Source organism: Mauremys reevesii, linkage group 4 (genome assembly GCF_016161935.1).
Source record: "Mauremys reevesii isolate NIE-2019 linkage group 4, ASM1616193v1, whole genome shotgun sequence".
NCBI classification, from domain to species: domain Eukaryota; kingdom Metazoa; phylum Chordata; order Testudines; family Geoemydidae; genus Mauremys; species Mauremys reevesii.
In genome coordinates, this window is record NC_052626.1 from 112,009,550 (window position 1) to 112,036,347 (window position 26,798).

At 49.6% G+C, this 26,798-nt stretch overlaps 2 protein-coding genes across 4 annotated transcripts in view; one reads left to right on the forward strand and one right to left on the reverse strand.

Moving 5' to 3' along the window:
- The first annotated feature begins 3,164 nt into the window (after window positions 1–3,164).
- Window positions 3,165–26,752, forward strand: IRF7 (interferon regulatory factor 7). 2 transcript variants are annotated; one of them, XM_039536806.1, is made up of 12 exons: window positions 3,165–3,253; window positions 5,292–5,419; window positions 6,772–6,934; window positions 10,147–10,354; window positions 11,464–11,552; window positions 13,267–13,318; window positions 14,317–14,526; window positions 16,317–16,571; window positions 17,764–18,018; window positions 18,603–18,986; window positions 19,363–19,478; window positions 20,699–26,752. In XM_039536806.1, the coding sequence occupies exons 2-12, from the start codon at window positions 5,394–5,396 to the stop codon at window positions 20,846–20,848; spliced, it is 1,908 nt and encodes a 635-aa protein (XP_039392740.1). In that variant the 5' UTR covers window positions 3,165–3,253; window positions 5,292–5,393; the 3' UTR covers window positions 20,849–26,752. The 2 variants fall into 2 exon arrangements, with proteins under 2 accessions (XP_039392740.1, XP_039392741.1); XM_039536807.1 differs by having other exon boundaries at window positions 16,320–16,571.
- Window positions 7,194–26,798, reverse strand: part of LOC120404378 (malignant fibrous histiocytoma-amplified sequence 1 homolog) — a 46,623-nt gene continuing 27,018 nt past the window's right edge. Inside the window, exon 10 of one of the 2 annotated variants that reach the window (XM_039536805.1) lies at window positions 7,194–7,411. In XM_039536805.1, coding sequence (XP_039392739.1) covers window positions 7,354–7,411 — 58 coding nt within the window. In that variant the 3' untranslated portion in view covers window positions 7,194–7,353. The remainder of the gene's footprint in view (window positions 7,412–26,798) is intronic. The other variant, XM_039536800.1, reaches the window with a different exon arrangement.

Consider the following 26,798-nt stretch of genomic DNA (forward strand, 5'->3'; position numbering starts at 1 on the left):
CCTGGTCTGGTCCATTTTCATACCAATTTGTCAAGGCGGCTCTACAACACGTCCAGCACAGCGGCAGCTGAATGGGTTTTTAATGCACATCCTGCTGACACAGTACAGGCCCCCAGGGACTGCCTGCCTGTGCTCCAGGAGCTCAAATCAGCCGAATACATTTAAAAACCACCACAGGGAGCATGGGGATCTTCAGAGACATTGTAAGGGCCAAAGCGTCATATCACTGACGCAACTTGCCTGCTGGGTCCATCATCGTCACACAGCATGGAGGGAGCGGGCATTAAGGGATGCAGAGCTGTGAATGTGGCTACAAAGGCGAGTTAACCTGCTATGCCGGACGGAGCACGCACTTACCTCCCCTGGAAAAGCTGGGCAGGAATCCAGCCTCGCAGACTGTCCATGAAGACCTTTCATTGCCTAGAAACTGAGGTGGGAGGTGGCGAAGCTGTCTCCTCTGGTGTCTGTGAGCAGGGCACGAAATCTCACCCAGGAAGGCTCTGTAAGGGGATGCAGCAATAAAGAGCAAAATACTATTGCCCAGTTAGGGGCCAGATTCCCACCTGTAGACATGAGGGGTGTATCTGCAGGGGGAGTTGCACTGGAGTGGGAAGATTTACCCCTGCAGGGAGGGGAGCTGTGAAATCCAGGCAGAGAAGCACTGAATCATTATTATTATTACTACTATTTACAATATGGAAGCAGCTCGGGACCCCTATTGTGCAAATCACTCTGCAAACAGACCAAGACGCAGCCCCTGCCCTGAACAGTTTACCACTGAATCCGTGTCTCTCCTGTCTCGCCCCTGCTTGGCGCCATCCATTTTTCGGGCTGCTCCAGCAGCTAGTTTTGATTACTTGGGGCAGGGAGGCAAGGGGGTTGCAACCCCTGCTGCATGTGGGCTTACTGTAACCAGGGGCTCCAATCTGGGAGTGAAGCTGGTCCCTGAATTATTGGAGCTTGGGCCGAGTGAATGATTTGCATTATGGAACCTACTAGGGTAACATAACATCTTTTCTCTGTTCATGCTCAGATTGCGATTTCTTCTGCTCTATTAATTAATCGTCTCTAAGTTCTTGCATTAATCATGAGCACTCAGGAGTCATGCTTGTGCTGCTTGGTAGGGGCTGGTCACAAAAGCCACATGGTATTCCATGTCCTGAGTGGGTGAGCATCCGAGCACTTCCAGCATGAATTCTAGCAGCTGCAAATGAAACATTCCATTTCCATGACTCATCTTATGTGCGACCCTAATAGTCGTGTTCCACAAACATTTGTGCCAGCAAAACTCGATGGCGTGAATATTTGCAGAAAGCAAAGGTAACAGCCACCTTGGGCTGTCACTGGGGGTTGACACCACCACCATCTCCAGCGCTAAAGAATGAGCCCTTGCAGCTTAGGCTAAAGGACAATCCCCTTAGCTGGGAGCTGTAGCTGGCTCATGGCTCCTGTGGATGCGCAACGGGGGGGTGGGGGGGGTCACATAACACAAACTGAGAAGCAGGAGACACAAACACCAAAAGAGCATAAGTAAGGCTGAAGTGAATTGGTTAAGAAATTCAAACCCATACTCTTGGGGAGTGCTTTGCATCATTCACCCAGCTCTGCTCCTGCATGGTAGCCATTGGCTGCACTGGGATGTGCTGTAAAGCAAGGACATTTTCCAAACAGAGCTGACCCTTTTTCAGAATGCACACGGGCTGTCTAACGGCTGCACGCTGGGCTGGGCTGGCAGTCTAATGAACTATTGCCATCCCATGAGCAAATAGAGAGTGTCCTGAAATAGCAGGCTGTATGCTGCTCCTTAGCGACCCCTTCTGGTAGAGGCACATATGATGTAGGTAGGCTCTGAAGCAATGGTCCTCACTCTCTGCTGCTAGAGGAAGATGTGGCATGTGGCAAGGAGACTGCATATAACAGGGGGGATCTCTCAGCTCTGAAGACATCACATGGACAGGGGAAAGCCTTAACTGACTGACATGCATCTCTTGTCAGCTCTGCCAGCCTGCTCCAACTAATCCCTCCACCATTCAGTACAGCTACCTATAAGGCCGTGAAAGCAGCTGGAGCGCATGCAGATAAATGCTGGAATTCACATCTGGAGTGCAACACAAACAACAACACAGTCTCTTATTTATTCTTCACGTCTACCTGTTACCACCCTTGCGGAGCCATTCGCAGTGGCGATGATCAGCTTCAGGCTGCAGTCTAAGGTTGTGTTGCAGGGGTGGTGTGTACATTAACTTTTCATGCGCCGGTTTTCAGAGGTTTAGGTTTAGCTGCCCTCTACATTCTAGAAGGGCATGAGGCAGCACCGGGCAACCGTAACTCTGTGCTAATAAAGTTTTGGGGCAGTTAATACAGGATAACGGCACATCTGTTTCCTTCAGCGCTTCCTACAATTCCTTCAGAGCTTCCATCCAGGGATACAGGAAATAACAGAAGACCCATATTCAGGAGATGTAAAACAACTCCGCACCAAACAGCCGAGTAACAATTATGACGTAAGAAACAATCCTGCAATGATGTGCCTAGAGGATCTAATATATCCGTTCCAGCTCCGTTTTCCGGGATTTCTGATTAAAGTGCCTATTCTGGGATCGCAGAACAAGACAGGTGGACACATTGCATAAATTAGATATAGCTATAAAAAGCTTCCCATTTTCAGTTTTATTTAATCTTATATGGAAAGAAAGAAAGAAAGAAAGAAAGAAAGAAAGAAAGAAAGAAAGAAAGAAAATGTTAGTGCCCAGTAATGAGGCTAGTGGAGGTACTGGTGCTGCTGAAACAGCTTTGGAGAAGTCCCTGGCTGGGATCCAGAGGAAGGGCACTCTGAGACTGTTGATTGTAGCATTTGCATTTGCAAACATAGCCCAGCAGATTGGGTGGACACTTCCGCCTTCGGAGAGCCTTGTAGCTTAATAGAAATGAAACTTTTACTTTCAAGAAGATCATGTGATTTCCAGGAAAGGAAGTGCCATATTTGGGCAGGACCAGTAGAAACCACTTGCATCACCACAGCTATACTAGAAACATGCTCTGATGAAGTTTCGTGTTGTTGTTTTATTAACCACCATCTTGGTACGGGGTCCACTCTGATTGGCTAAAGGCTGTGATTCCAGGAACACTGTTGCCAATGAGCTGGGCTGACGACATGTTCCAGAAGAGTATAAAAGGGAGACTCGTTGCTGGAAATACTTGTTATTTCAACTATTCACAAAATCCCTGGTAACATCCTCTGGTAACAGCAAAGGTAACAGATCTGGTTTTTTATAGGTTCTAGTAACAGATCAGAGCTGGGGAGAAGTGGGAGGAGGGAATTGCAAAGAAGAGATTTGGCGGTTTCTTGGGAAAAAGCAAGCAGAATTAATCACAGTCTCATAAAGCTGCCTTCTTTGGAAACAACAATGCAGTTGTGAATGGGTGCCAGGAGATACAAACGTTGGCTGGATTTCTTGGTAACTAGTGCACTAGGGGTGTGAGTGTGTGCACATTGTGTGTGTATGTGCGCGCGCACACTGGGGGGGTGAGAGTGCGTGCTCTCGTGTGCATGTTTGTGCACACGTGGGTGTGGGTGTGTGTGCACGGGCACTGGGGGGGGTGCACTAGGGCAGGGGTTCTTAAACTGGGGGTTGGGACCCCTCTGGGGATTGTGAGGTTATTACATGGGGGGGTCACAAGCTGTCAGCCTCCACTCCAAACCCTGCTTTGCCTCCAGCATTTATAATGGTAGTCAATATATTTTAAAGTGTTTTTAATGTATAAGGGGGTTGCACTCAGAGGCTTGCTGTGTGGAAGGGGTCACCAGTACAAAAGTTTAAGAACCACTGCACTGGGGGCGGGGTGAGAGAGAGATTTTATGGCAGTGCTGCAAATTCACTTGCAGGATGGAAGCTAGAGAAATTCCTTTTTTACATTCTGATTCCCGGCTGTGCATGTACTGTAGCTTTGCAGATCTCTCTTTCTCCTCCTCCTCTCTATTTTCTTGTGGTTTGCAGAGGTGCTCTGAGGCACGTTCGCTTATATCTGCAAAGGCCTTTAAGATCCTCAGATGAAAGGGATGCAGAAGTATATTTCAAAATGCTAAATATATTATAACGAGATGAGACTCATACTTCAGCCTGCAGCTGTGGCTTCCCCTTCCTCCCTCTATGAATGTCACCATTCATGATTTGCACCATGTTTGCAATTCAGAGAAGGGAGCAGGGAAGAAGGAATAATACAGATTTCTTGTGTTTCAGTGCTTATATTTAAATACCTATTATTTCCCGTCTGCGTAATGCCAAACAGCAGGCTAACTTTTACATTGGTTCCTCAGCATTTATAGTTGTTTACTTAGCACTTGCATTGCAATTTGCATTTGCAAAAGCACTTTACACTATTATCCCTTACGAATCTCTGCAGCACCCATGTGCAATAGGTTGGGAAACTAAGGCATAGAAAGATGGGGGCGGGAGAACTAAGGCATATAGAGGTATTTGTGGCTTGCCCACTATGGTGCTGAAAATCAGTGGTTGAATCAGGATTAGAATTTAGCATCTCCTGACCCAAGTACCTCATGGCTTCACCTTCTGAACCACCTCAATGCTCCATAAGGGGAATTTGCTATTGCATGGATGAGACAGGCTGCCATGGGATCAGGTTGGCTCAAGAGCCAGACATTAGATGATCCTGGGATATCTTAGCTATCTTCTCTACTGATGATGGGTACCAGCTGGGTACCAGCAAGTAAAGAGGGAAGGGAGACTGGTCTTGTGTAACATTGGAATACGGTGGAGAGTAAGGTGTTGCATGAATTGCAGGAGATTTTTCTTAAACTCAAGGAGGGCTGGGAGCTCAGCATATCCCCTTCCCTCCCTTGTGGTTTGTAGCAGGAAGCCAGAGAGGAGCACTATAAGAAACACCCCAGCAAGTCAGGTTAAGTATTGGTTCCTCAGCGGCAGTATTGTTCATTAGACTATAAGCTCTTAGAGGGAGGGACTGTGGGACTGCACCTGGGTTGCAGATGCAGTACAAAGAGAAACGGCTCCATCTACCAGCAAAGCCTGCCAGCTGCATGTGCCCCTCCCTTTCCCTGAGACTGGTGCCTCCTGGGGGTTCCTGCTGGGCACCGGAGCTCCACACCATCCACACTGCCGTGGCTCGGGGCTCAGTGCCACAAGTTGCGTTGATCAAGTGGTTGTCGGCATACCCAGGAGAGGGCTCCAGTGCTAACACAGGAGTTGATTTGGGGTTACATCATGGCGGCGAATGTGAGTGACGCTCCCTGCTTCTCCCTCCAACTCATACAGGTCCTGCTTGGAGGTTTCCAATTCATCCACAAGAATTCCGTTTGGTAGCAAAGGAGTGAACTCCCCAACCCTTCCTTCTGCAATTAACCCGAGACTGGCTGCATGATGGCTGCATCCGAGAGTGAGGGGTAAGTGGATTTGGGGGAGCTGGAAGCGGGTGCAGTCAGTGCAGCATGGGCAATGTGCATGGCAGTAGTGCAACCTGCACTGTCTGGCTGTAACCACTGCCGGCAGGCCTGAGAGGACACACCCCCGGGTAGGTGGATCTCACAGAGCAACAACTTTTTTTCTGATCTCATGCTGGCAGCAAAGGCAGCCATGCCTGGCTAATGTCTGCCAAAGAACCGCTGGAGACTGGCCCTCGGGGCTGTAATGGCCGCTGTCATTCATCTAAGTGTCTGTCAACTGTGGCACATGGATGCCCGAGGACTAGCTGCTCTGCAAAGGGAAGGAGCAGTTTATGGCCTTGTCTCCACTACAAGCATAAATTGATGCTGAGCGTGACTGAGCGTGTCAGTCCGGGCTGAGGGCTGCTAAGCCACAAGCATAGGAAATGACAAACCGTGTTGAGCCCCATTTTGTCAAACCGTCTAAGCTCATTTGGCTGGAATGGTGCTAATGCCGGTGGGCCAGATCCTCAACTGGTATCAAGCTAACAGAGCGATGCTGACCGACAGCAGCTGGCGATCTGGCGAGGGTTCTCCTGGTCTCTGCTTGCAACTTAACTGTGCTCACAAAGGTTTAAATGTCGCAGACCAGGCCTAAGAGTCCACAGGATGATGGTGGATGCCAGATGAGACTGCCATTCAAAAGTACTGTCATGATTACGGGTTTGCTGAAGTGCGCTGGGTGAGAAATATGACCACTTCTTTCTGCTGCAGGAAACAGGAATAGAAACCTCTCAGTGAAGTATTTTAAGTTAAGGAGTGCCTGTCCTTTCTTTATCATTTGTATTCCCTTAGTGCCGGTGCCCACGGCCCAGAGCCAAAAGAGTAGCTAGGCTTCTAACTCTTATTGAAATCAACAGGAGCTAGGTGCCTAAATACCATTGAGGATCTGAGCCTAGAGGGCCCAAGTGAGATGGGAACTCAGTGCTAGGTGCTTTACCAGGGCTCACCACACTGGCACCTCCTGTTGGTCGTCTTGGGGATTAGCTCTGCAGGTCATCTTGGGGATTAGCTCTGCAGGTCAGTATGCCTACTCCCAGTGGTGCCTCACCCAGTGTCCCTTCTGCTCCCGGACCCTCATCACTCCAAGGACCGCAGCATTCTGTCCTCCCCATGCATTCCCAAGGGGAAGGCAGCATTTCCTTGGGCTGCATTTTCTCCTTCAGCAACACACACTGTTCAGCCTTAGCTGGAACAGCAGACCTCTTCCCTGGCAGCCCTGGTATCACTCGATTGTTGTTGTTTGCAGGGGTGGGTCTTTGATCTGCCATTGACCAATAGGCCTGGCATAACCTCTGTCTCTGTCATTGCAGGGGTTCTCAAAAATTACGGTTTGCCTGGTGGCTGATTAAGCAGATCAACAGCAAAGACTACGAGGGGCTCTGCTGGGTAGACAAGGACCACACTCAGTTTCGCATCCCCTGGAAACACATTTCCAGGAAGGATATCAACCCTAACGACTACAAGATTTTCAAGGTAGGATCCCAAATGATTCTCTTTTTCCCATCCCCACTAACCCTCATCTCCTGCAGAAGCAAGTCCCAGTCCAGGGCATACATTGGATTTACACCACGGTAACTAATTAAGAGAAACTGACAAAACGATCAGTGTTGATGCCCTGATGTTGCTCTGTGGCATTTGCCTTACAATGGTGTGTCATTGCGTGATGACCTTGCATTGTAAGGATGCAGCATTGTCACAGTGTGGCACCAGGCAGTAGTTGGCTAGTGCCCTTTCAGTCGATGGAGTCTCATCCACCAGGGTATCAGAGCACAGAAGGGTTCCTTGGCAGAATGCATGCCAGGCCTCAGAATAATGACCAGCTTCAATTCCCATGGCTGTGGGAGGGCCCCACTGACCCTGGTGGGGTTTGTAACATGTTCTCTTGCAGTACATCATCCAGTCACTTGCTGGCTCCAGGTGCTGAATATATCTCTAAGTAGAGGGTGGTTCCTGATAAACAGAAGGCAAAGCTGGAACTCAACCAGTGGGAAGCTTGTTTCTGTCTGTTGTTTCAGTTATTTTCTTTAATAAATACCTCCTGTTTCTATACATCATAACAGGGCTTCTGCCCCTTCTGGAATGTCCTGGACTGTCCACATTTTAATGGGGTCTTCCCTGCAGACTGCAGCTTACAGGCAATTGAAAGGTTCCCAGATAAATTCTGAGCATTATGAGAGGACAATGTTATGTCGAGATGTGACATGAAATGTCTCAGCTCAAACTGAGGTAGAACATTTTTCTGTTAGAAAATGCTGATTTGTCAAAATGAAAACATTTTGCTGGAATGTGTCAACTTCAGTGAGATTTTTATGGAAACCAGGAAGGTTCCTAATCACACCCTGCCTGCCAGGCAGAGTTCCATAGAGCCCCAGCTTCCAGGTTCCCCAACCTGCCTCACTCCCTGCCTGGTGGGCGGCCAGGGCCGGTGCAAGGAAGTTTCGCGCCCTAGGCGAAACTTCCACCTTGCACCCCCCACCCCCACCCAGCTAACCCCGCCCACCCACCCCTCCCACCAGAGGAGCCCCCCCACGACAGCTTACCCAGCCCGCCACGCCCTCCTTCCCCCCGCAGCTAACCCTGCCCGGTGAGCCCCCCTCCATGGCAACTAACCCCGCCCGGGGAGCCGCCTCCATGGAAGCTGACTCTGCCCCGTCCACAGCAGCTAACACTGCCCAGGGAGCTCTCCTCAGCTCTCCTCCACTGAGCATGCCAGCGCCGCTCTAATTCTCCTCCCCTCCCAGGCTTGCAGCGCTGATTGGAGGAGACTTAGAGCAGGAGCTGTGTGCTCAGCGGAGGAGGCAGAGTGGAGGTGATCTGGGGCAGGGAGCAGTTCCCCTGTGCGCCCCCCCCTCCATTACTGTAGGCAGCCCTCCCCACACCCCTGCCCCAGCTCACCTCCACTCCACCTCCTCCCCTGAGCAGGCTTTTAGGCGCCCCCCACCACTAGGCGCCCTAGGCGGCCGCCTCGTTCTCCTAGTGGTTGCACCGGCCCTGTGGGCGACTGGGATTCTGAGCAGCTCAGGGAGCTGGGGAAAGGTTGCCAAAAGATTGGAATGACATTTTAGAATGTCACTTTTCTGAAATGAAATTTCAGAATTCTCCTTCCCTGGGAAATTTCAAACCTGCATTTTTCGTTCCATTCCCGAATAATTTTTTCCCCCTGAAATTGCAGAATTTCCTGCAGAATGGGAATTTCAGTTTCAGCCGGCACTAGGCACGGCTAAGAGTAGGATTAGACTAAGGGTATAATCTTCACTACCGGCCGGATTGGCGGGCAGCGATCGATCCCCGAGTGCTCTCCTGTTGACTCCTGTACTTCACCACCGTGAGAGGCGCAGGTGGAGTTGACAGGGGAGCGGCAGCAGTCAACTCACCATAGTGAAGACACCACAGTAAGCCGATATAAGTACGTCGACTTCAGCTACGTTATTCATGTAGCTGAAGTTGCGTAACTTAGATTGATTCCCCCCTTGTGTAGACCAGGCCTTAGATGCCACCCTCCCAAAGACTGATCTGGCAATAGCTCTCCAAAATCCTGAAGCTGGGATGTCTGGCCATATTGAGAATTACAATAGTTGCAGTGTCACGGTTGGTAAAAGCAAAAACAATCTCCCAGTTGATTCTGCTTAACTTTTGTTTGTGATCTTTCCCTTGGCAGCCAATTAACTGGCACGTTCCTTGGAAAACAGAGTCTTGTTACAAAGAGTTGGACAGAGCTGTATTAACAAGGCATTGGCTTTCTAAACCAGAGATTGTGGGTTCAAGTCCCATCTGGGATGAAAAGCTACCCTCTTAGGGGGAGGGATAGCTCAGTGGCTTGAGCATTGGCCTGCTAAACCCAGGGTTGTCAGTTCAACCCTTGTGGGAGCCATTTAGGGATCTGGGGCAAAAATGTGTCTGGGGATTGGTCCTGCTTTGAGCAAGGGGGTTGGACTAGATGACCTCCTAAGATCCCTTCCAACCCTGATATTCTATGATTGTAGGCAATTCAGGGCAGGGTGTGTCTATCACTCTATATTTGTATAATGTACAGCACAATGGGGCCCCAGACACTACCATTATACAATAAATAATGATACAGACCAGTTTGGCAGTAGCCTATTGTAAGGAATGAGCCCAGCACAACAGTCATTGAGGGGTACCTTATAAGAAAATGGGATCCACTGATGATTTTTTCTAGTATTTCTCCTTTCCTTTCCATTTAACTCAATGCTGCATGGTATGATGCATGTCTGTATTTGGACCCAGTGTCCAACATGCTGTGATGATGGGAGATTGTATACCTAAGCAGAGCACATTTCTGAAATCTTGCCAAAATCAGCACCAGAAATCTCAGCATCCTAGGAGAAGGTTAGGTCAAGTTCTAAACGCTTGAGTGGTGGGAGTTGCAGGTTGTGTTTTAGTCCTGGACCACAGTAATGAAAAGGGAAAGGGTTACTCCACCACTGTGGTATCAGTGGAGGTTGGGGAGGTTTACACTTACAGCAAAGCACTTGACGGGCTCCTTTAAAAAAAACAATGGTGCTAATGGAGAGCTTGGAAGAAATTGTACAGATATCTTCATGCCCTGTTGCCCCTGAGGCTAAGATCAAAATGGCTTTCTGCTTGACTGCACTGACAGACTGCTCCTTCTTTAATGCCTTCCCACCTGTCTTCTCTCCCCCCATCCCTCTCTTTATGGAAAGGCCTGGGCCATAACCAGCGGAAAGTACAACGAAAAGCTGAAAGATCTAGCCAAGTGGAAAACCAACTTCCGCTGTGCCCTGAGAAGCACAAATATGTTCCTGAAGGTGCAGGATAACTCAAAGACCTCCGAGGACCCTCACAAAGTGTATAAAATCATCAGCTCAAGCCCTGATGCTGTGACAGCTGCTAATGCCCTGACTACTAAAAGTAAGGATGCTGGCAATACAGGTTGAAGACAGGTGCAGACAGACATTGTTCTGATTTGTGCAAGGAGCTCTATTCTTTTACTCTCTGCCTGACACCAGTCCAAATAGAATCATAGAATCTCAGGGTTGGAAGGGACCTCAGGTCGTCATCTAGTCCAACCCCCTGCTCAAAGCAGGGCCAACCCCCGGACAGATTTTTATCCCAGATCCTTAAATGGCCCCTTCAAGGATTGAATTCACAACCCTGGGTTTAGCAGGCCAATGTGCAAACCACTGAGCTATCCCTCTCCCCCCCAGTGTCATGTGGGAAGAAATGGGATTTTAGGCAACTGCCTTTAAAAAAGACCATGGGGGGGGGGCAATATTTCAAAAATACTCATCCCCCAGCAGCTCCTAGTGTTCTCAGTCAATGGGAGCGGAAGAATACTCTTGAAAATCAGGGCCTGTGGCCTGAACTGTGGGTGACATGGTTGGAGTGAGATTGTGGTGTTAGTGCTGCTCCCTGCTGGTAGGGCAGATGCTAACAGTACCAGAGGTTTTCCAAGGGAAATCTCACTACCCTTCTCCCGCAGATTTCTGCTTTGAGCAAACTCTGACCTAGTTACACATGCGCTACCCTGTAAAGTCAATGGGGCTGTGAAGGCTATGGTGACGCAGGTGTAACTGAGGGCAGCTTTCAAGGCTTCCCAACAACGTGTCCAAAAGATCACAAAGAACCGGATAAACTGGTGGCATTAAGGGCAACATTTTCAGGAGTGCCCACTGATTTTTTGGGGGCACAACTTGAGACATCGTAAAGGGACCTGACGTTGAGAAAGGGGTCTGCATCTGCCCTCCAAAAACTAGACCTCTTCAAAGTGTCTCAAGTTGGGCACTCAAATTCACCAGTCCCTTTTGAGAAGTTAGGCCCTTGGTGGCTCCAGTTGGGCTCCTAAAACTTGAGGGAACCCCAAATTAGTGAAGAGTTTTCAAAATATGGGCCCTAAGCCCTGAGCAAATCCCACTTCTGGGAACTATGGATCATGCTTAACTTCCCGTGTCAGAAATTCCATTTGCTAAACCACTGGTTTTTTCCTCCCCATCCCTGTGTAATTTGCTGTTGTCTTTTAGACAATAACCTGCTTGACAGTAAAGAAGACATCCGCCCCCATTCTGAAGAAGCCCCTAATCTGCACCACCGTATGCCACAGCAACTGCAGGTACCAGAACTGGGGATGGGAGAAGCTGGGGAAGTGCTAAGCTTGAAGGAGCCCTGGAATCATCAGAACCTGATAACGTTTCACTAAATTTATGTGGCTCATGGGAAATTACAATGGATAAACTCCTCCCCACCACCCCCATGCTGCAGAGTTCTGACTCAATCAGCGTCACTGCTAGAGCCCTCCATATGACTGTGTCCCTAGACCAGGGATAGGCAACCTATGGCACGCGTGCCAAAGTTGGCACGTGAGCTGATTTTCAGTGGCACTCACACTGCCTGGGTCCTGGCCACCAGTCCAGGGGGCTCTGCATTTTAATTTAATTTTAAATGAAGCTTCTTAAACATTTTAAAAACCTTATTTACTTTACATACAACAATAGTTTAGTTATATATTATAGACTTATAGAAAAAGAGACCTTCTAAAAATGTTAAAATGTATTACTGGCACGCGAAACCTTAAATCAGAGTAAATAAATGAAGACTCGGCCTACCACTTCTGAAAGGTTGCCAACCCCTGCTCTAGACAATTTCCCTGGGAGGTGCTCGTACACCGCAGGGACAGAATCTGGACCCAGGAAAACAGCTGGGCAAATGATCATGCATGTCTTTTTGCAAGAGTTCATGTTTGCAACACCAAATCGAAATACACACAGGAGCTAGCTCCTGAGCTGCAATCACAGAAGATGATCCAGCTAAGTCTTTTCACAGTGTGAAAAAAGTTTTCCACAATGGAATGAAAGTTTTTGGCTGGGGGAAAACGGCTTTTGTCTGCTACTGATATAACCTTTTCATCCACACACTGGATTGAGGTGAGGAGGGAACAAAATTTACCTGTTCTGATTTTGGCATGAAAACATCCAAACATTCAGGACACCCTCTCTCCCCTCCAGCTCTTCCAGGAACCTTCTGTCTCTCAGAGGCCTTGTCTACAGGAAAAAGTCTAAAATTTAACTAAGGGTGTGATTCAAAATCAATTAAGCTAAACGAGGGCAAATCCTTGTGCGGACACTTCAATTTAAACCAGTCTTGGTTTGGTTTAGCTTACGTCCATTGGGAATCAGTTTAAAGCTAGACTAGAATAAGCTACTCTTAAACTGCAATGAGTTCCACCCGGTTGTTTGTAGCAGTTTAGCTGAAATCAGTTTTAAGTTAACCTGGTGCAGCATTCTCATGTAGGCCTAAGACCTTGGGAAGATTCTATTGGCTGCTGTGGAACTACTCTAATTCACACCAGCTGAGAATCTGGCCACTGGATCACACTGGGGGAATTGTCTCTATTCCAGCCACCAGTGGCCATAGCTGAAAACCCTCATGTCCATAAAGAAAGCCACCATTTGCATCAGGGGTGCTTATCCCTGTGTCAAGCAGGCTCCCAGTTTCTCAGCCCCTCCCTCTCAGATGCCTCTTCAAGTCAAGAACGCAAAGCGTATTTGGCTTGCATGCATCGGAGTAGCCACTCTCCTTGGCTCAGGCTGGCCAGAGCTGGGACTCGCATGTTTTTGCTGGGCCAGTGGGAAGCAGCAAGTCTAGCAACAGAGTGAGGCCATGCCTGAATCCACTTCACTGGTCAAAGTCTCTCTGTGAATGAGTGCCTAGAAATGCCCAGCTAATTGTAGGGACGTTGCTTCACAGGTGCACTTTGTCTCTCCCATATCTCTGTGATGAATCCAATAAAACAAAAGGGAAATGGTCTCATGTGCTTTGTTTTGCAGCCACAGATAGAATTAGATTTGGAGATGCTGTCACTGGAAAACCCTCCCCAAGGTAAGTTACTTGCTGATTTCTTTTTAAATGTAAATGATTGAATTCCAGAAGATAAAACCCAGAATAGAAACCGTGGTGCTGCATACGGCTCTGTGCTCCTCCATTGTTTGTTCATTGAATTGGATCTCTTTCCTGAAGGCCTAGTGGCTTGGGCACTGGACTGAGAGTTGGGAGTCCAGGGTACTCTTCCCTGCTCTGCCACTGACTCATTCAGCATCTTGGTTGAGTCTATCAGCACTTCCACATGCCCTGGGGTAGGAAGCAGGATGAACTAGCCAGAAATTATCCTGAGGCATACAGACTTTGATTCAAAGCCCTTGTCTCCTAGTGCAATAGCCCTGAGGCTTTTCCAGCTTGTCTGGGATTCTGGTGGAATGTCTGTGTTGCATTTAATTCTAAACAAATAGAACAGGAGTGAGTAAATGAAATACATGCTTGGGAACCCTAGAGGGAGCTTAGGGAAGGAGTCAGGAGAGAATAACAATATGGCAGAGCTGATAAACCTTCGCTCGAATAAGCAGTTGAGTTTAGTCCTTGTTTACTTCAGTTCAGATTCAGTGCCCAGCAGTTGGACCGTGGTCTGATTGCCTTAAAAACCAGCCTATTCAAGATCAATTTCCAACCCAGCAATCAGTCAGAGACACTACTCCATAGTTGGTGGGTCAGCGGCAGCAAGTCTGCCAAAGAACCCCTGCATGATGCCATCAGGGGCAACAGCCCCGGGCAGGTTCAACCATGGTGCTAAGGTCAGTGGGTAGACATACTTGGCCAGCAGTGTGACACCCCCAACAGCTCCCTTTGGCCATGCATGGTGAGGTCCTAGCCAGACCCCATGGGCAGGAGCAGGGCTATTGCAGGCTTCCACCATGCAAAGTGAACTCCTGAGAAAAAACAGTTTCTAGTGGGGCAGGTGGAGAGGTTCGTGAGGGAAAAAACTTGTGACACGCATAGAGAAGCGTGTGTGATTGAGATCGTCCTCTGCTCTTGTTGCTCCACAGAGATGGATAGCGGGCAGAACGAAAGGCCAGCCTATGACCTTGGCAGGAATCCGCCCCAGGGCTACACCACCAATCATTCGGCGCCAAACGGCTACCAGTGCAGCCCCGACACACTCCACTGGATTCTGCAACAGTGCAACTTAACCCAGAATGACTGCAGCCCGCAGCAGCTGCCGTGGGCTCTGGATGGAGGTTTAGATCACCGTTCAGGTAGGCTGAGGCCCCAAAGAGCAGAGCAGAGGCACCTATGCTTCATAATACAACTGGCTCTCACTGGACTCCCCATACTGCGCCTGTGTTAGAAGCGTTGGGTGGGGAGCGTCGGGACAGTCCCGTTGTATTCCAGGGATGAGGGAATCCTGCCCTTCCTTCTGATGTGCTGGTCGAGAGCTGTGGTTCTTCACCGTCCCATACCAGCATGCCAGCAGAGCCTCCTCCCACAGCGCCGGCAGCCCCAGACAGGAAGCCGATGGGCTGCAGGGAAGTGTCTGGGAGGTATCCCTCTAAACAGCTGCTCCCTCCAGCCCATGTACTTGGCTCAGAAACTAAGTGGCAAGTTATTGTATGGCATCCAAGCAACAGCAATGAAGAGGACCTAAAGCAGAGGTGCCCACCCTGTGGCCCTCGGGGCTCTTAATTGTGCCCCCCTCCCCAAGGGCAACTGTGTAGAAGCAAATGAGCACTTGGTCCTCATTGAACATGTGTCCCTGAGAGGCACCGTGTGACTTTGCAATGCGGTGTTTGTATCAGCCCAGTTGCTGCAGCGAGGTGAGGGGAGCGCCGCTGCCCAGTCAACGCCCACTGCATCTCCCTCAGCGGCTCTGGTGTGAGCCAGTAGCACAGGGAGCAGCTACTCCCCCTTTCCCTTTGCAGCTGTTCAGCAGCATCCCTGCTGGCTGCCTGCTGCATTACAGGCAAGAGAGGTTGCTCTCTTCCCCGGGGGGCTATGGGGGCTGTAGGGAAAGCAGGACAAGAGTTTGACTAGCATGGTGTGGGTCCTGGCGGAGAGCTTGGCAAAGGACTTACTCCCCTTCCCCATACAGTCATCCAGGGCAGCCCAGGAGAAAGGAAAGCCAAGAGCCATTCTGATTCTCTGCCCATAGGCTAGAGCTCCAGCTGCGACCCCCTCCTCCTGCATGCCCGCTGCTGGGAGGATGTCTAGGAGCCAGCTGTGCTGACTCTGGCTCCTGCTGGGGACTCCCCCACATAAGGGAACAATGTTGTCCACTCTCAGGATTTTAAGCATTGAGTCCTGGGCTATTTGATATCTTGTAAAGCCCCAGCTCCTGGAATCATGTGATGACACAAAATTCCCATCTTTCATTTAAAAAATGAGCAATAAGTTTCTAGCCCTCATGGTTGCAAAGAACAGCTTGAAACCTTGAACTTCAGAGGCAAATAAAAAGAGCCCCAAATTTGAGGCAGGGGGATGGTTATTTTGGGGGACTTGCATGATTATTTGAGAGCAAGATGGGTTGGTGACACCATGGGAGTCCTGCTGGGTAAGTTCCATGCCTGCCTCAGCAGTGGAAAACAAGCCAAATTTTTGATTGGGACCCTCCCACCCTGCCCTTTCTGAGACCTTTGATCTTCAGGCTGGGAAGCTCTGGCACCACATCTCAAACAAACGGCAAGGGTCGTTCACCCTGCCCACCCTGAGACCAGACCTGTGCTAGCAGTGGGCAGCAAGAGCCCTGCACTGAGCCACTCACCCACATCGGGTGTGTTACAGCTGGGTGGTTCAACCCCTGAGGTCAAGGTCAGTCAATAGCAATGAAATCCATCTCCTCTCCCTGTTTGGATTCCCAAAAGTGAGGGTTGGGAAGCATGGGGAGGGCATTGCGATGGCAAAGCTTTATCCAATAGGAAGATCTTGCAGCATTTCCAAAAGGTGAGAGAGCACACTCAGCAGCTACTGAATTGTCTAATGCAATTGCTAGCATGCTGCAGTGCCTTACCCAACTCTGGTAATTAACACTGGATTTCTTTCCCACCATCAGAAGAAGTGCCATATGAAGACAGCCCAGGCTATCTAAACCAACATATTGGCCAAAATAGCTACCCACAGCAGGGGAGCGGAGTGGCAAATGGACCGGTAGAGAACTATCACCAATCAGTTGGCCAGTGGGTGACTCAAACTACGGCAGAGACCCAAACCATGCAAAATGCTTATGGCCCTTCTGCTGCCTCACTTCTACAGCAGCCCCTCCCATCCAGCCCAGTTCCTGACATGAGTCAGCGTCTTAATAATGCAGGTCAGTATATCCCCATTATCTGAGAGCTGGCTGGTTTAAGCAGGCACTGGTCAGATCATTGAGCCCCACAATGGAAGGATATGCTCCCCCAAGAGCAAATGAGTCAGACACATAACTAGGCTCCGGGGGGTTAGATTTTTATCGGTAAATGTCGGTAGACGTCAATTTCACTCTACACACACAAACCGAGGAATAAATATTCCGTCAATAAAAACTAAAATATGCAGATAAGCAGCATTTTTCTTACTCTGCCTAACAATTTACTAGCATTTGGTTTAAGGCTATGGGCTGTGTACATTTTGACCAGTGATGTTGACGATTTGTGTTCTAACAGTTATAAAGCTTTAGCTTTTTGAAATCAAGGTCGGTCATTACAGAATTAGTGCCTGGCCTGCCCTGCTGTCTGACCCCCTCCCTTCAGTTCCCACAGCTGTGAACGTTTAAATTGAAAAAAAAAATGCTTAAAATAAACCATCGCTGTTATCCATCAGTTATCAGAAATAAACACCAAGCTCTGCCAAGCCTACTGAGAGCCGATACCGCACACAAAGCCAGTTTGCCCGAAAAGCTCAGCTCCAGTTCAGCAGCTAAATGAAGCTCTTTGCTAGATGTAGAGCTTCCCCCATTCCCTTGTAATTATTCTTACCGCACCAGCAGGCCATGAGGTGCTTTAGGGGGACAAAGTCTCTGTTCCAAAGAGCTTCCAGTCTACGTAGCGTGGAGGATGGGAGGCAGCAAAAGAACAACCAAGCAGTGACGCAGTGCACGTGTCTGGGCAGTGCTGCCGTTTGTGCAGAATGATGTTGTTGTTTCCTTCCCTTTAAAAATGTATCCGTTTTTTGGGGGGGGTAGGGGGGGACAGTTAGTATAGGGCTCAAAGCAGGGGGGTTTCAGCAGGGACTTTAGACGGGAGTGGAAAAGTGACTGACTTGAGAACTGATCCAACACCTACTAAAGTCAGTGGAAGGACTCCTAGGCCTACTGGAAACTCCCATTGGTATCAGTGGGCATTGGATCAGGTCTGTAGGCAATGGCGGGTTCCAGGCATAGGGGCACAGCACAGTTGCGTGGGATGAATACAAGAGCCAGTTAGTCACAGGGAGCAGAGTGGGTGAGGAGAGCAGAGCTAAGCAGAAATGAACATGTTCATTACTGCCTAGCTGTCTCACAAGCCTGTTGTTCTCCATCCTAGCTGAAGTCCTGTTTGAGGGGAGACCTTACTACAATAACCACGCGGGCGTTCAAAGCACTTTCCTGAGTGAAGCGCCTGCAGGAAACGCAGTGATCTATCCAACGCTGAATGGCCCGGGAGAGAACAGTTATCACCAGCCGGCGAATCAGTGGGCAGCCCCAGCAGTGCTGGAGCAGAACGGGTTCACCCAGCCTGCTGCCCCTCTCCCAGAGCAGCATCCTCCTCCCAACACTGCACCATCGCGGAACAATACAGGTCAGAGACGCCACCCCAGCTGCCTGCCCCAAGCACAGAGTCCAGTCACCCACCCCTTCTTCTTACCTCTGAAGGTGAACAAGAACTGGGCCAGACTAGGCAACACTTTAGGAAAATGCAGCTATTGGAACCGAATGGCACTGGCCTTTCCCACCCCACCCCTTCTCTTGCAGGTTTAGAAATCTCGGCTTCAGGTTTGAAATAGACACCCTGCCCCACCCCCTCCACATCTCAGCAGCCCCGTCTCCGCTTGCGGAGGTGGATCTAGGAAGATCCATGGGGTTCACAGACATGGAACTCGCCTGGAAAGCAGGGACCAACTGCAGGGATGAATGGGTACCACAACACTCAGGCAGTGCTCTGCTGAGACTCCCAACAAGGGTGCCAGTGGAAGCCAGGCGTGGGGACGATGGGCTCAGCATGTCAGGGGCTAATCCAGCACCCACTGAGGTCAGTGGAAGTGTCTTCACTGACTTCAGTGAGCTTTACATTGGGCTCTTGGCAAGCAGCCTGTTAGGAACCAGAGAGCACCTGTTCCTGCCAGGCCCTCCTATATAGTCCAAGCATTCCCTCGTCTCTTGCAGAAACCGTGCCTCCCAATATGGACATCACCATCTATTACCGAGGGAAGTCACTCCATGAGGTGCAGGTGGCCACCAGCAGCTGCCTGTTCACGTACAATAACGAAGACCCCACCATTGTCCCAGGCTGCACGCAGGTGGTCCAATTCCCAAGCCCAGATGAGCTGCCTGACCAGAAGCAGGTCCAGTTCACCAGGCAGCTGCTCCCGAACATAGGGCTGCTGCTGGAGCTGAAGCACAAGAAGATCTATGCCAAGCGCCTGAATAAATGCAAGGTCTTCTGGGCCCTCTCCAGGCAACTGGTGAACATGGCTCAGAACCCTGAGCCCAAGCTGCTGCCACGTGGCACAGAGATGGAGATCTTTGACTTTGAGGTGTTCTCAAAGGGTGAGTCTGCGTCCGGGTAGTTCTTACTCTGTGGGGCCAGATGTATGGGTAGTAGTTAGATTAGCCAAGATAAACTCCAAGGACTTTATTTACCATATGTTTGCACCATGGGGCTCCAATATGGTTGAGGGACATAGGCTGATCATGGGCCGGAGCCCAGCCTGCATAAGCACTGGACTCCAGATTTTGCCTGGGCGCTTCGGAGAGCAGAGAGAACGGCCAGGAGCAAGGGTGAGGGAACCCCAGAATCTCCTAATCAGAAAGCTCCTCTCATGGCCACCATCTCCTGGCCATCCCAGGGCAATTTATTTAATCCAGCCAACCGAATGCCTTCCTTGTCCTTGCGCTACTAAAACCATCCTGGTTCCTTTTGCAGAGCTGAAGGATTTTAAGGAACAAAGGGCTGCATCTCCCGACTTCACCATCTACCTTTGCTTTGGGCAGTGCTTCTCCAAAACCAAGCCCAAGGAGTCCATGTTAATCCTGGTGAAGGTGAGCCAAGAAGCATCGTTCTCCCTTAACTATGGAGGGAAGCGCTGGCTAAATGCCAAGCATCATTAGTCTCTGGCGGGATGGTTCAGTGGTTAGTGCTCATTCACTGACGGCCAACGCCATTGTTTGGCTTCATTGTCAACGTACAGCCGCTAAGAGGCTGCGCCTCCTTCTGCATGGAAAGGTCCATGAAGCTGGTGAATAGTTAGTGCTTGAGTGGAGATCCCTGGATAACCAGCGGGGAGAGATTTACCCCCACCCACTTAACTTCATAGCCACACCGCAAAGACATGGGGAATCCTCTGCCTCTAAAGCTTTACAATCCTGGGAGGGTAACTAAACATCTCTTTGAAGCAGCAAAGAATCCTGTGGCACCTTATAGACTAACAGACGTTTTGCAGCATGAGCTTTCGTGGGTGAATACCCACTTCGTCGGATGCATGCATCCGACGAAGTGGGTATTCACCCATGAAAGCTCATGCTGCAAAACGTCTGTTAGTCTATAAGGTGCCACAGGATTCTTTGCTGCTTCTACAGAACCAGACTAACACGGGTACCCCTCTGATACTAAACATCTCTTTGTAGCTTAATTATTAGTCCTCTTTGACTACCCAAATTCCCCTCCCATGAGCCCTGCCAATGCACGTACCAGTCCTGGCTCGCTACTGTTCGAGAGGCGTGGGAACGCATACCGTTCAGCACTCTGACACTACCACAATGGGTACCAGGATGAGAACCTAGACTGAGCCGATGGGGCTGCAGCGTAGGCATGAGGGCCTTCTAGGGAAGAGCCCCAGTGCAGAAAACCTCTTTGGTCCAGGCACAGAGCCAGCCCTATGCTGCTTCCACAGCAGCCCCCGATGCAGAGCGTAAGCGAAAGGAAGGAAGAGGTGTGGAAAGGCATGGAAAGGCTGTGGCCAAGGCTAACCTGCACCCTGGCTATTCTGCATGCCTGCAAAGCCAACAGCAGGCTGTTGCAGCCAGCCCAGGGCTGTATCTGCCAGACATAGGTGAGAGATGCGCTTGCCCCACTCTTGCACCCCAAGCCCTCACTTCCTTGTCTCTGGGCATTGCTGACAGAGCACATCTCCCCCAGCAGTCACCCCCGGGGGCAGGGGACCAGACGGAGGCTCTGACAGGCCCATTCATAAGAGGCGATGCGTAGCAACGTGGCAGCGCAGATGAACGCCTCCTGAAGGGTGTATGTTTCTCTCTTGCAGCTGGTGCCTAAGTTCTGTGAGTATTTCCATGACATGGTGCTGCGGGAGGGAGCCTCGTCCCTGAACAGCGGGAACGTGAGCCTCCAGCTGTCCAGCTACTTCAACAGCTTGTATGACCTCATTGAGCAGTTCAACATGGAGATTGACTGAACCTCCTCCCATCCCTAGGACCCAAGCTGCATGTGCATTGGCCAGTCCTTGCCTAGGTCTCTGGCTAGCACTTCTGAAAACACTTCTGCCTTTCCCTCGCCCACTTGCATCAGTTTGCTCCCATCAGAAAACATGTGGGTGAGATGATGAGCGGCCTTGTGGCTTAGCCACATCACTGGGACTCAGTAAAGCTGGGGTCAATCCCTGCTGTGCCATTGGCCTCCTTAGTGACCATGGGCAAGTCTCTGCATCTGGGCCTCACTTTCCCCATCTGTAAAATGGGAATAATTCCTTACCTCACAAAGTTGTTATGAGGAGAAATCCATGTGAGGTGCTCAGATATTACGGCAAGAGACAGATCAGCCTTCCCCACTCTGGGCCACCAATTGAAAATAGAGATTTTTTTTCCCCCAGCTGAAACAAACAGGGTACCCAGACACTGTGCTCTGAAGGTAGAAGCTAGAGAATCTTCCTCTCTGTTTCAGGATGTCAGCAAGAAAGTCAGGGCATTGCGGGGGGGTGGGGGAGGGCATACTCATCTACAGCACTGTCATGTAATGATCTTGTGCCTCCGTCTGGGCTGAGCTGGCTGGATTTTAAGCTGAGTGAGGTTGGGTTTTTGTTTTTGTTTAAAGAAATGGGGATGTTAACAGGGGGAAAAAATCCTCAACATCACCTGTTGCTGAAGTGAACGAAGCAGGAGCCCTCAGGGTGGATTGTACAATAGCCCTGGCCAGCTCCCCTGGGGTCACAGAGTTGGTACAAGGTGAGCTAATCTGTCTGACAGAGGCTGAGGCCCAGCTCCTAATGTCCATTGATTTGAATGGAAGTTAGGAGCCTAAATACCTGAGGATCTGGGCTTTAATCAGTTGATCGACCATTATGGAAAAATCTCCAGCCAGGGCTAGGAACAGGGGAGAGGCCCCTATAGAAGACAGATTCCACGTTCTCCCCAGGCTATGTCCCTTTCAAACACTCCCCTGTCAGAGGTCTGTGACATGGCAGGACCCACGGTCACGTCGATCTGCAAGTGACTGCAGCTGTGTGCAAGTAGCGTACAGAAGGCTGAAGTAAGCAAGCTCTAGGAGGGCTGCTTTAAGCAGCTGGCCCATGCCTCATGCCCACCCCTTACCACAATGAGATGACAGGGGAAAGAAGGAGAATGAGTAACACCCTGAACAGTGTAGCGGAGGGTGGGCCCGGAAGCTATGACAGAGGCTGGTCCTGGTCCCAGTGGAATTTTGCCATTGACTTTCCTGGGAGCAGGATCAGTCCTATTCCAAAGTAGCTTGCGCACCCAACGTGCCTGGCTAAAAAGTTAAAGTTTATAGCTCAACCCTGTATTCTAACCTCTCCACACACTCTGCCTGAGGTCAGCCTGCAGGCCCAGCTGCACTCAGGCCCTGCACATGTTGTATGAGCCCCTGCGCCCTACAACTCCTTGAGCAGGGAGCTGCATCTGCCTGAACCAAGTCACACCGACAACACTCCACGTCATTCTTTGCCAGCTTCTGCCCCATAAAGCACATTCCCACAAGAGAAACGCGCTCCATGTTCATGTAGGATAGTCCACCATACTGCCTCCCTACCCCTTTTTCTGTCCTGCTTCCCTTGGACATCACAACACGCATGTGCTGGCTTGTTGTCATCTGATGAGCACACAACATATATAGGCACAGATCCATAAAGCTGGCACTTTCCTAACCATACATGCTCAGGGAAACCAGTTGTTTTAATGGGCATAGGCCAGCAGTTCTTAAACTATGGTTCACTGGCTGGCTACACCATCCTCCTTATTTCCTGCTCTCTCTCATCTTTCTTGTTATTTATTTATTTAGTACAGTTTCGGAATGCTTGTCCAGGACACCCAGAGTTTAGGCTGGGTGCTTTTTCATTTTTTTAACTGCAGCGTAGCCAAAATCTCAATTCATTAATTGCCTTTCAAACAGCTGCACAGGCACTAAGTACTGCCGGTGCCTTGCCCATGTTAACAATTGCGCTAGTTGCCACCATGATGTTGTGCAATCGGAGCAACAAAGCTTGTGCAGCGGGATGGGTCATAAGACATTAGGTCAGGACCGACACTGGGTCAGTATGGGAAGGCCTACTGCTGTAGGCTACCGTTACGCAAGCAGTTTGGACTCTGACAGGAGACCTGAATGAAACTGCCATCACACACTGGGCATTATTTTTTCCTCCAAAAGGAACTACAGATGTTAGCTTTAGGACCCTGCCATGTCCTAGCTTTGCTGTGCTATTGCTAAGACACCTGAGTATCACCATGGTATCTGAGCACTGAATTTCTGTGGAAAGCAGCAAGAGGAAGATGACGAGTGTCTCTTCCTCTTTTTGCCTCCCCACAATTCTGAGCTGTATATATTTGTTGTGTTAACGTGGTTCTGGGTAGTTTCAATTTTATGTAATTTTAAATTTCTTGCATCCCCTGAGTTTAGTAACTGAGGGTGAGTGAGGCAGTAAATGAGTCATCACAATGTGTGCGTGTGTTACACAAACACACACAGAGGTTGGCATCCACATCAGCAGCTCTGATTGCTTTCTCCTTTTCCTTTAAAAGCTGCTTATATCTTTATACGTCATCCTGACTGAGCTGTGAGTCTCAAAAATGCAAGTGTCTCAAGGACTGACAGCTAAAAGTTTGATATAAATAGAAAAATTAATAGACTCCAAGAAGTCTCATCCTCTGCCCTTCCTTTGACCAGCCAAGGGCATTAAGAAAAAGGGTTGAGGGGGGGTTAGAAATCAGGGAAGCAGGTCTTCCCAAACCTATGCACTGATGGAGCCCAACATACCTTACAAAGGGCAAGTGAAATCCTGGCCCTGCTGAATTCAATGGGTGTCCTGCCATTGACATTACAGGGGCCCGGATTTCACCTGCTGTGTCTGGCAGAATGTTAAGCACTAATATTAAAGTATAATTTATAGAACACATGCCCCACTGTGGTACTTTCCCTAGGTTTTCTTTACTGCTTAGGTTGCATAAGTAAGTTGTGCATGTTTGGTTTTTAGCTTCCGTTTATTAGCATAGGGGCTCTGTGTTTCAGCCACTTAGGACTTTGGCCTAAGTTTTCAAAAGTGATTTTGGGGGACATTTTTTAAAAGGGCCTGATTGTCAGAACGTGCAGAGCACCTGCTCTCTCAAAGGCTGTCAAGCCAGCACCCACAAACTGAACCCCTCTGCAAATCACTCGTAAACGTAGGTGATTGTGGGTATGTGCACAACCGCCTGCTCCTGGATGGAATGTCACCTGTTTGACAGGTTCCCATCAGGGGCTAATCTGGAGGACCAGCACCTGAGCAGCTAGAGAGGCCTTTGGCTTTGCAGCTGTACTGCAACTTCCAAAGAGAAGCAAATCCCTTTACATGGGCTAGAGTTTAATTCGGTTGGTGTGTCAGTCCAGCCCTCTCCCGGCCAGCCTGAGGCTAGAGAGGGGCTCTCCTCCTGACATCTTATACTGGAGTTCATGTCTACACAAGGGGGTTGGTCTTTGCTGCGGTGGCCTCACAGAAGTAGTTCCAGCACTAGCAGAAAAGTTTTAGGGGTCTAATCTGGCTCCACTTGAATTCAGTGGCCAAAGTAAGTGTTTTCAGGGGGAGTTGAATTAGCCTCAAGGGGCTGCTTGCCTATAGCATGAGGAGGAGATGGACAAGGGCAAGAGAAGGGATTAGGGGTGGAGGGAAGACATGAAAGCAGCAGGTCAAGGTGAGCAGGGGTGAAAAGAGCCCCACACACAACTGGCCCCTTCTCCCTCTTAGAGCAGCAGCAGGTCTGGGGCCTCCCAGCGCTGGCTTCTAGCTCAGGTGTTGAAGACTTTAAGTAACATTTGACTTTATTAATATGCCTTTTTCTAATGTCATGTCTCATGCAGCCCCAGGGTGTTTGCACTCCCTGTAGAGCAGGCATTGCATTAACTGGGAGAGCATTGCACGCTCCGTGGTTAATGAGACGGTAGCCTAACAGGGCGTAACTTGTCTAGCAATGTTAGTGCAGTGTGTGGGTGGGATGGAGGAGTCACAAGCCAGTCACTCGGAAGCAGGGTCATGGAGTTTATGGAATGTCTCTAGATGTTGCAAGGGAGTCAGAGTCTTGCTCACGTGAGCATGTGTAGCTCCAACCAAGTCAATGCAGCTCCAGAGCCGGCCCACTGAATTTAATTTAGGCAGAGAGTGAAACATCTGGAGCTGGGGTTCTCAAACTGGGGATCGTGACCCCTCAGGGAGTCACAAGATTATTTCGGGGGGTGGTTGCAAGCTGTCAGCCCTGCACATGTCTCCAGCTGTCAACTCCCAGGTGTGCCAGGGCTCCGGCTGTCAGCCCAAGCCCTTCACAGCTGGGTGGCTGGAGAGCAGGGGCTGCTGGCCAGGCGCCCAGCTCTGAAAGCAGCACCGCCCCAGCAGCAGTGCAGAAGTAAGGGTGGCATGGTATGGGAGGGGTCATCACTTTTTTTGGCAGGGGGGTCATTACAGCCTGAAATATTTTCAAAGAGGGTCCCAGCAAAAAAAGTTTGAGAACCCCAGATCTTAAGAATGTGCTGGCAGGGAACTGAGCAAGAGACCTATCCCCACCCCACCCCACCTAGAGTGCCGCTCCTGTCCAAGCACAGCTGTATGTCGGTGTTAGTCTGTCCGCACATGCCATGCTGCACAGTCATGTTTGTAGTCGTACGTTATGGACAGCTATCCCACTCTGCCTCAGCTGCTGGGGGAGAAGGGTAGAAGATCGTGCTTTGGGGCAGGCTGACCTCCCACCCACACAGCAAGGAGGCAGGAGAACCAGCTGTCAGTGCACACCCGGTTAAGTGGTTATCTGTTGTAATGAGGAAGGACCATTTAGAATCTAGTTACAGCCTGATTTTTCTCATGAGCATCATTATCAAAGCACGGTGTATCCAACATGATTATGTTGCCAACAGCGTGTGTGGACATGAACTGGGTAGGGAGGCAGCAGCAGCAGTACAAGCTGTACGGTAGAAGGGCCTCTCGCTATTGCCATGACATGCCAAGCTGATTTGAGTTGGGTGCTACAGATAATTTTGCCTTTTTAGTAACATGACTCTTGTGATTCGATTTAAAAATTGCCTAACTCGCATCACAGCTTCAGGGGGGATTTACTGTGTTCTCTCACACCCCGGTTGTGTTCATGGGAGTTCCACACAAAGCAACACATTAAAGCCTTTCATTTTCCTTCTCTCCAAAACTTGGGCAGCAGAAGGAAGTAGGAAATAAAAGGACACTAATGACCAGCTTCTTCATACTGAGCCAGAAAATCAAATTTCATGGCTCAGCATCTGCACTGCACCTTTGGGAGGCAATCAATGGGGGGGTGTTAATTAAATATGGATTTTTTTAGTGTGCTTTTTGATACTTGGTTAATTACTGCTCCTTCCCATACGATGGAATAAATGGGCTGCTTCCCCAGAGGTTGTAAACTGGCATCACTCCTGACACAAATAATGCTTTCAGCAAATCCGAAGACCCGGAAGTTCTGGTACTTCGTTAACAGGCATGAAGTGAATAATGTTTCTTAGTGAAGAAACAGGGCCTTGATCCAAAGCTTAACAGGAGCCTTTCCAAAGGCTTTCAGGGGGCTTTGGATCCAGCTGCTAACGTTGAAGGTATCGTAAAATCTGAAGGCTTCTTACCATCTTGATTTAAGAAATGTTTCTTAGAACTGTAATTGAGGTGAACTGTAATTCTCTTCTAACACCAGGTCAGTTTTCAGATTTTGGGCCCATTTCTTGTGTGTAATCTAGGTAGTGCAAACCTTTCAGCTACTGATGTGAGCGAAGCTCTCTGTTCACGATGCTCTTCTTGCCTGTGCTGATGCATAGATAACAGTCCTTTTCCGCTCTTGTGTCTGTGTAAATAAACTAACATTCCACTGTCCTCCAGTTGGTGGAAATTGTTTATTGCACAACACCACCAGTACACA

Excerpts from the sequence above, each read along its gene's own strand:
- IRF7 (XM_039536806.1), top strand. The coding sequence starts at position 5,394 with ATGATGGCTGCATCCGAGAGTGAGGG. Across the intron at positions 5,420-6,771 it reads GCTGCATCCGAGAGTGAGGG|GGGTTCTCAAAAATTACGGT; the intron begins GTAAGTGGATTT and ends CTGTCATTGCAG. Across the intron at positions 18,019-18,602 it reads ACCATCGCGGAACAATACAG|AAACCGTGCCTCCCAATATG; the intron begins GTCAGAGACGCC and ends CGTCTCTTGCAG.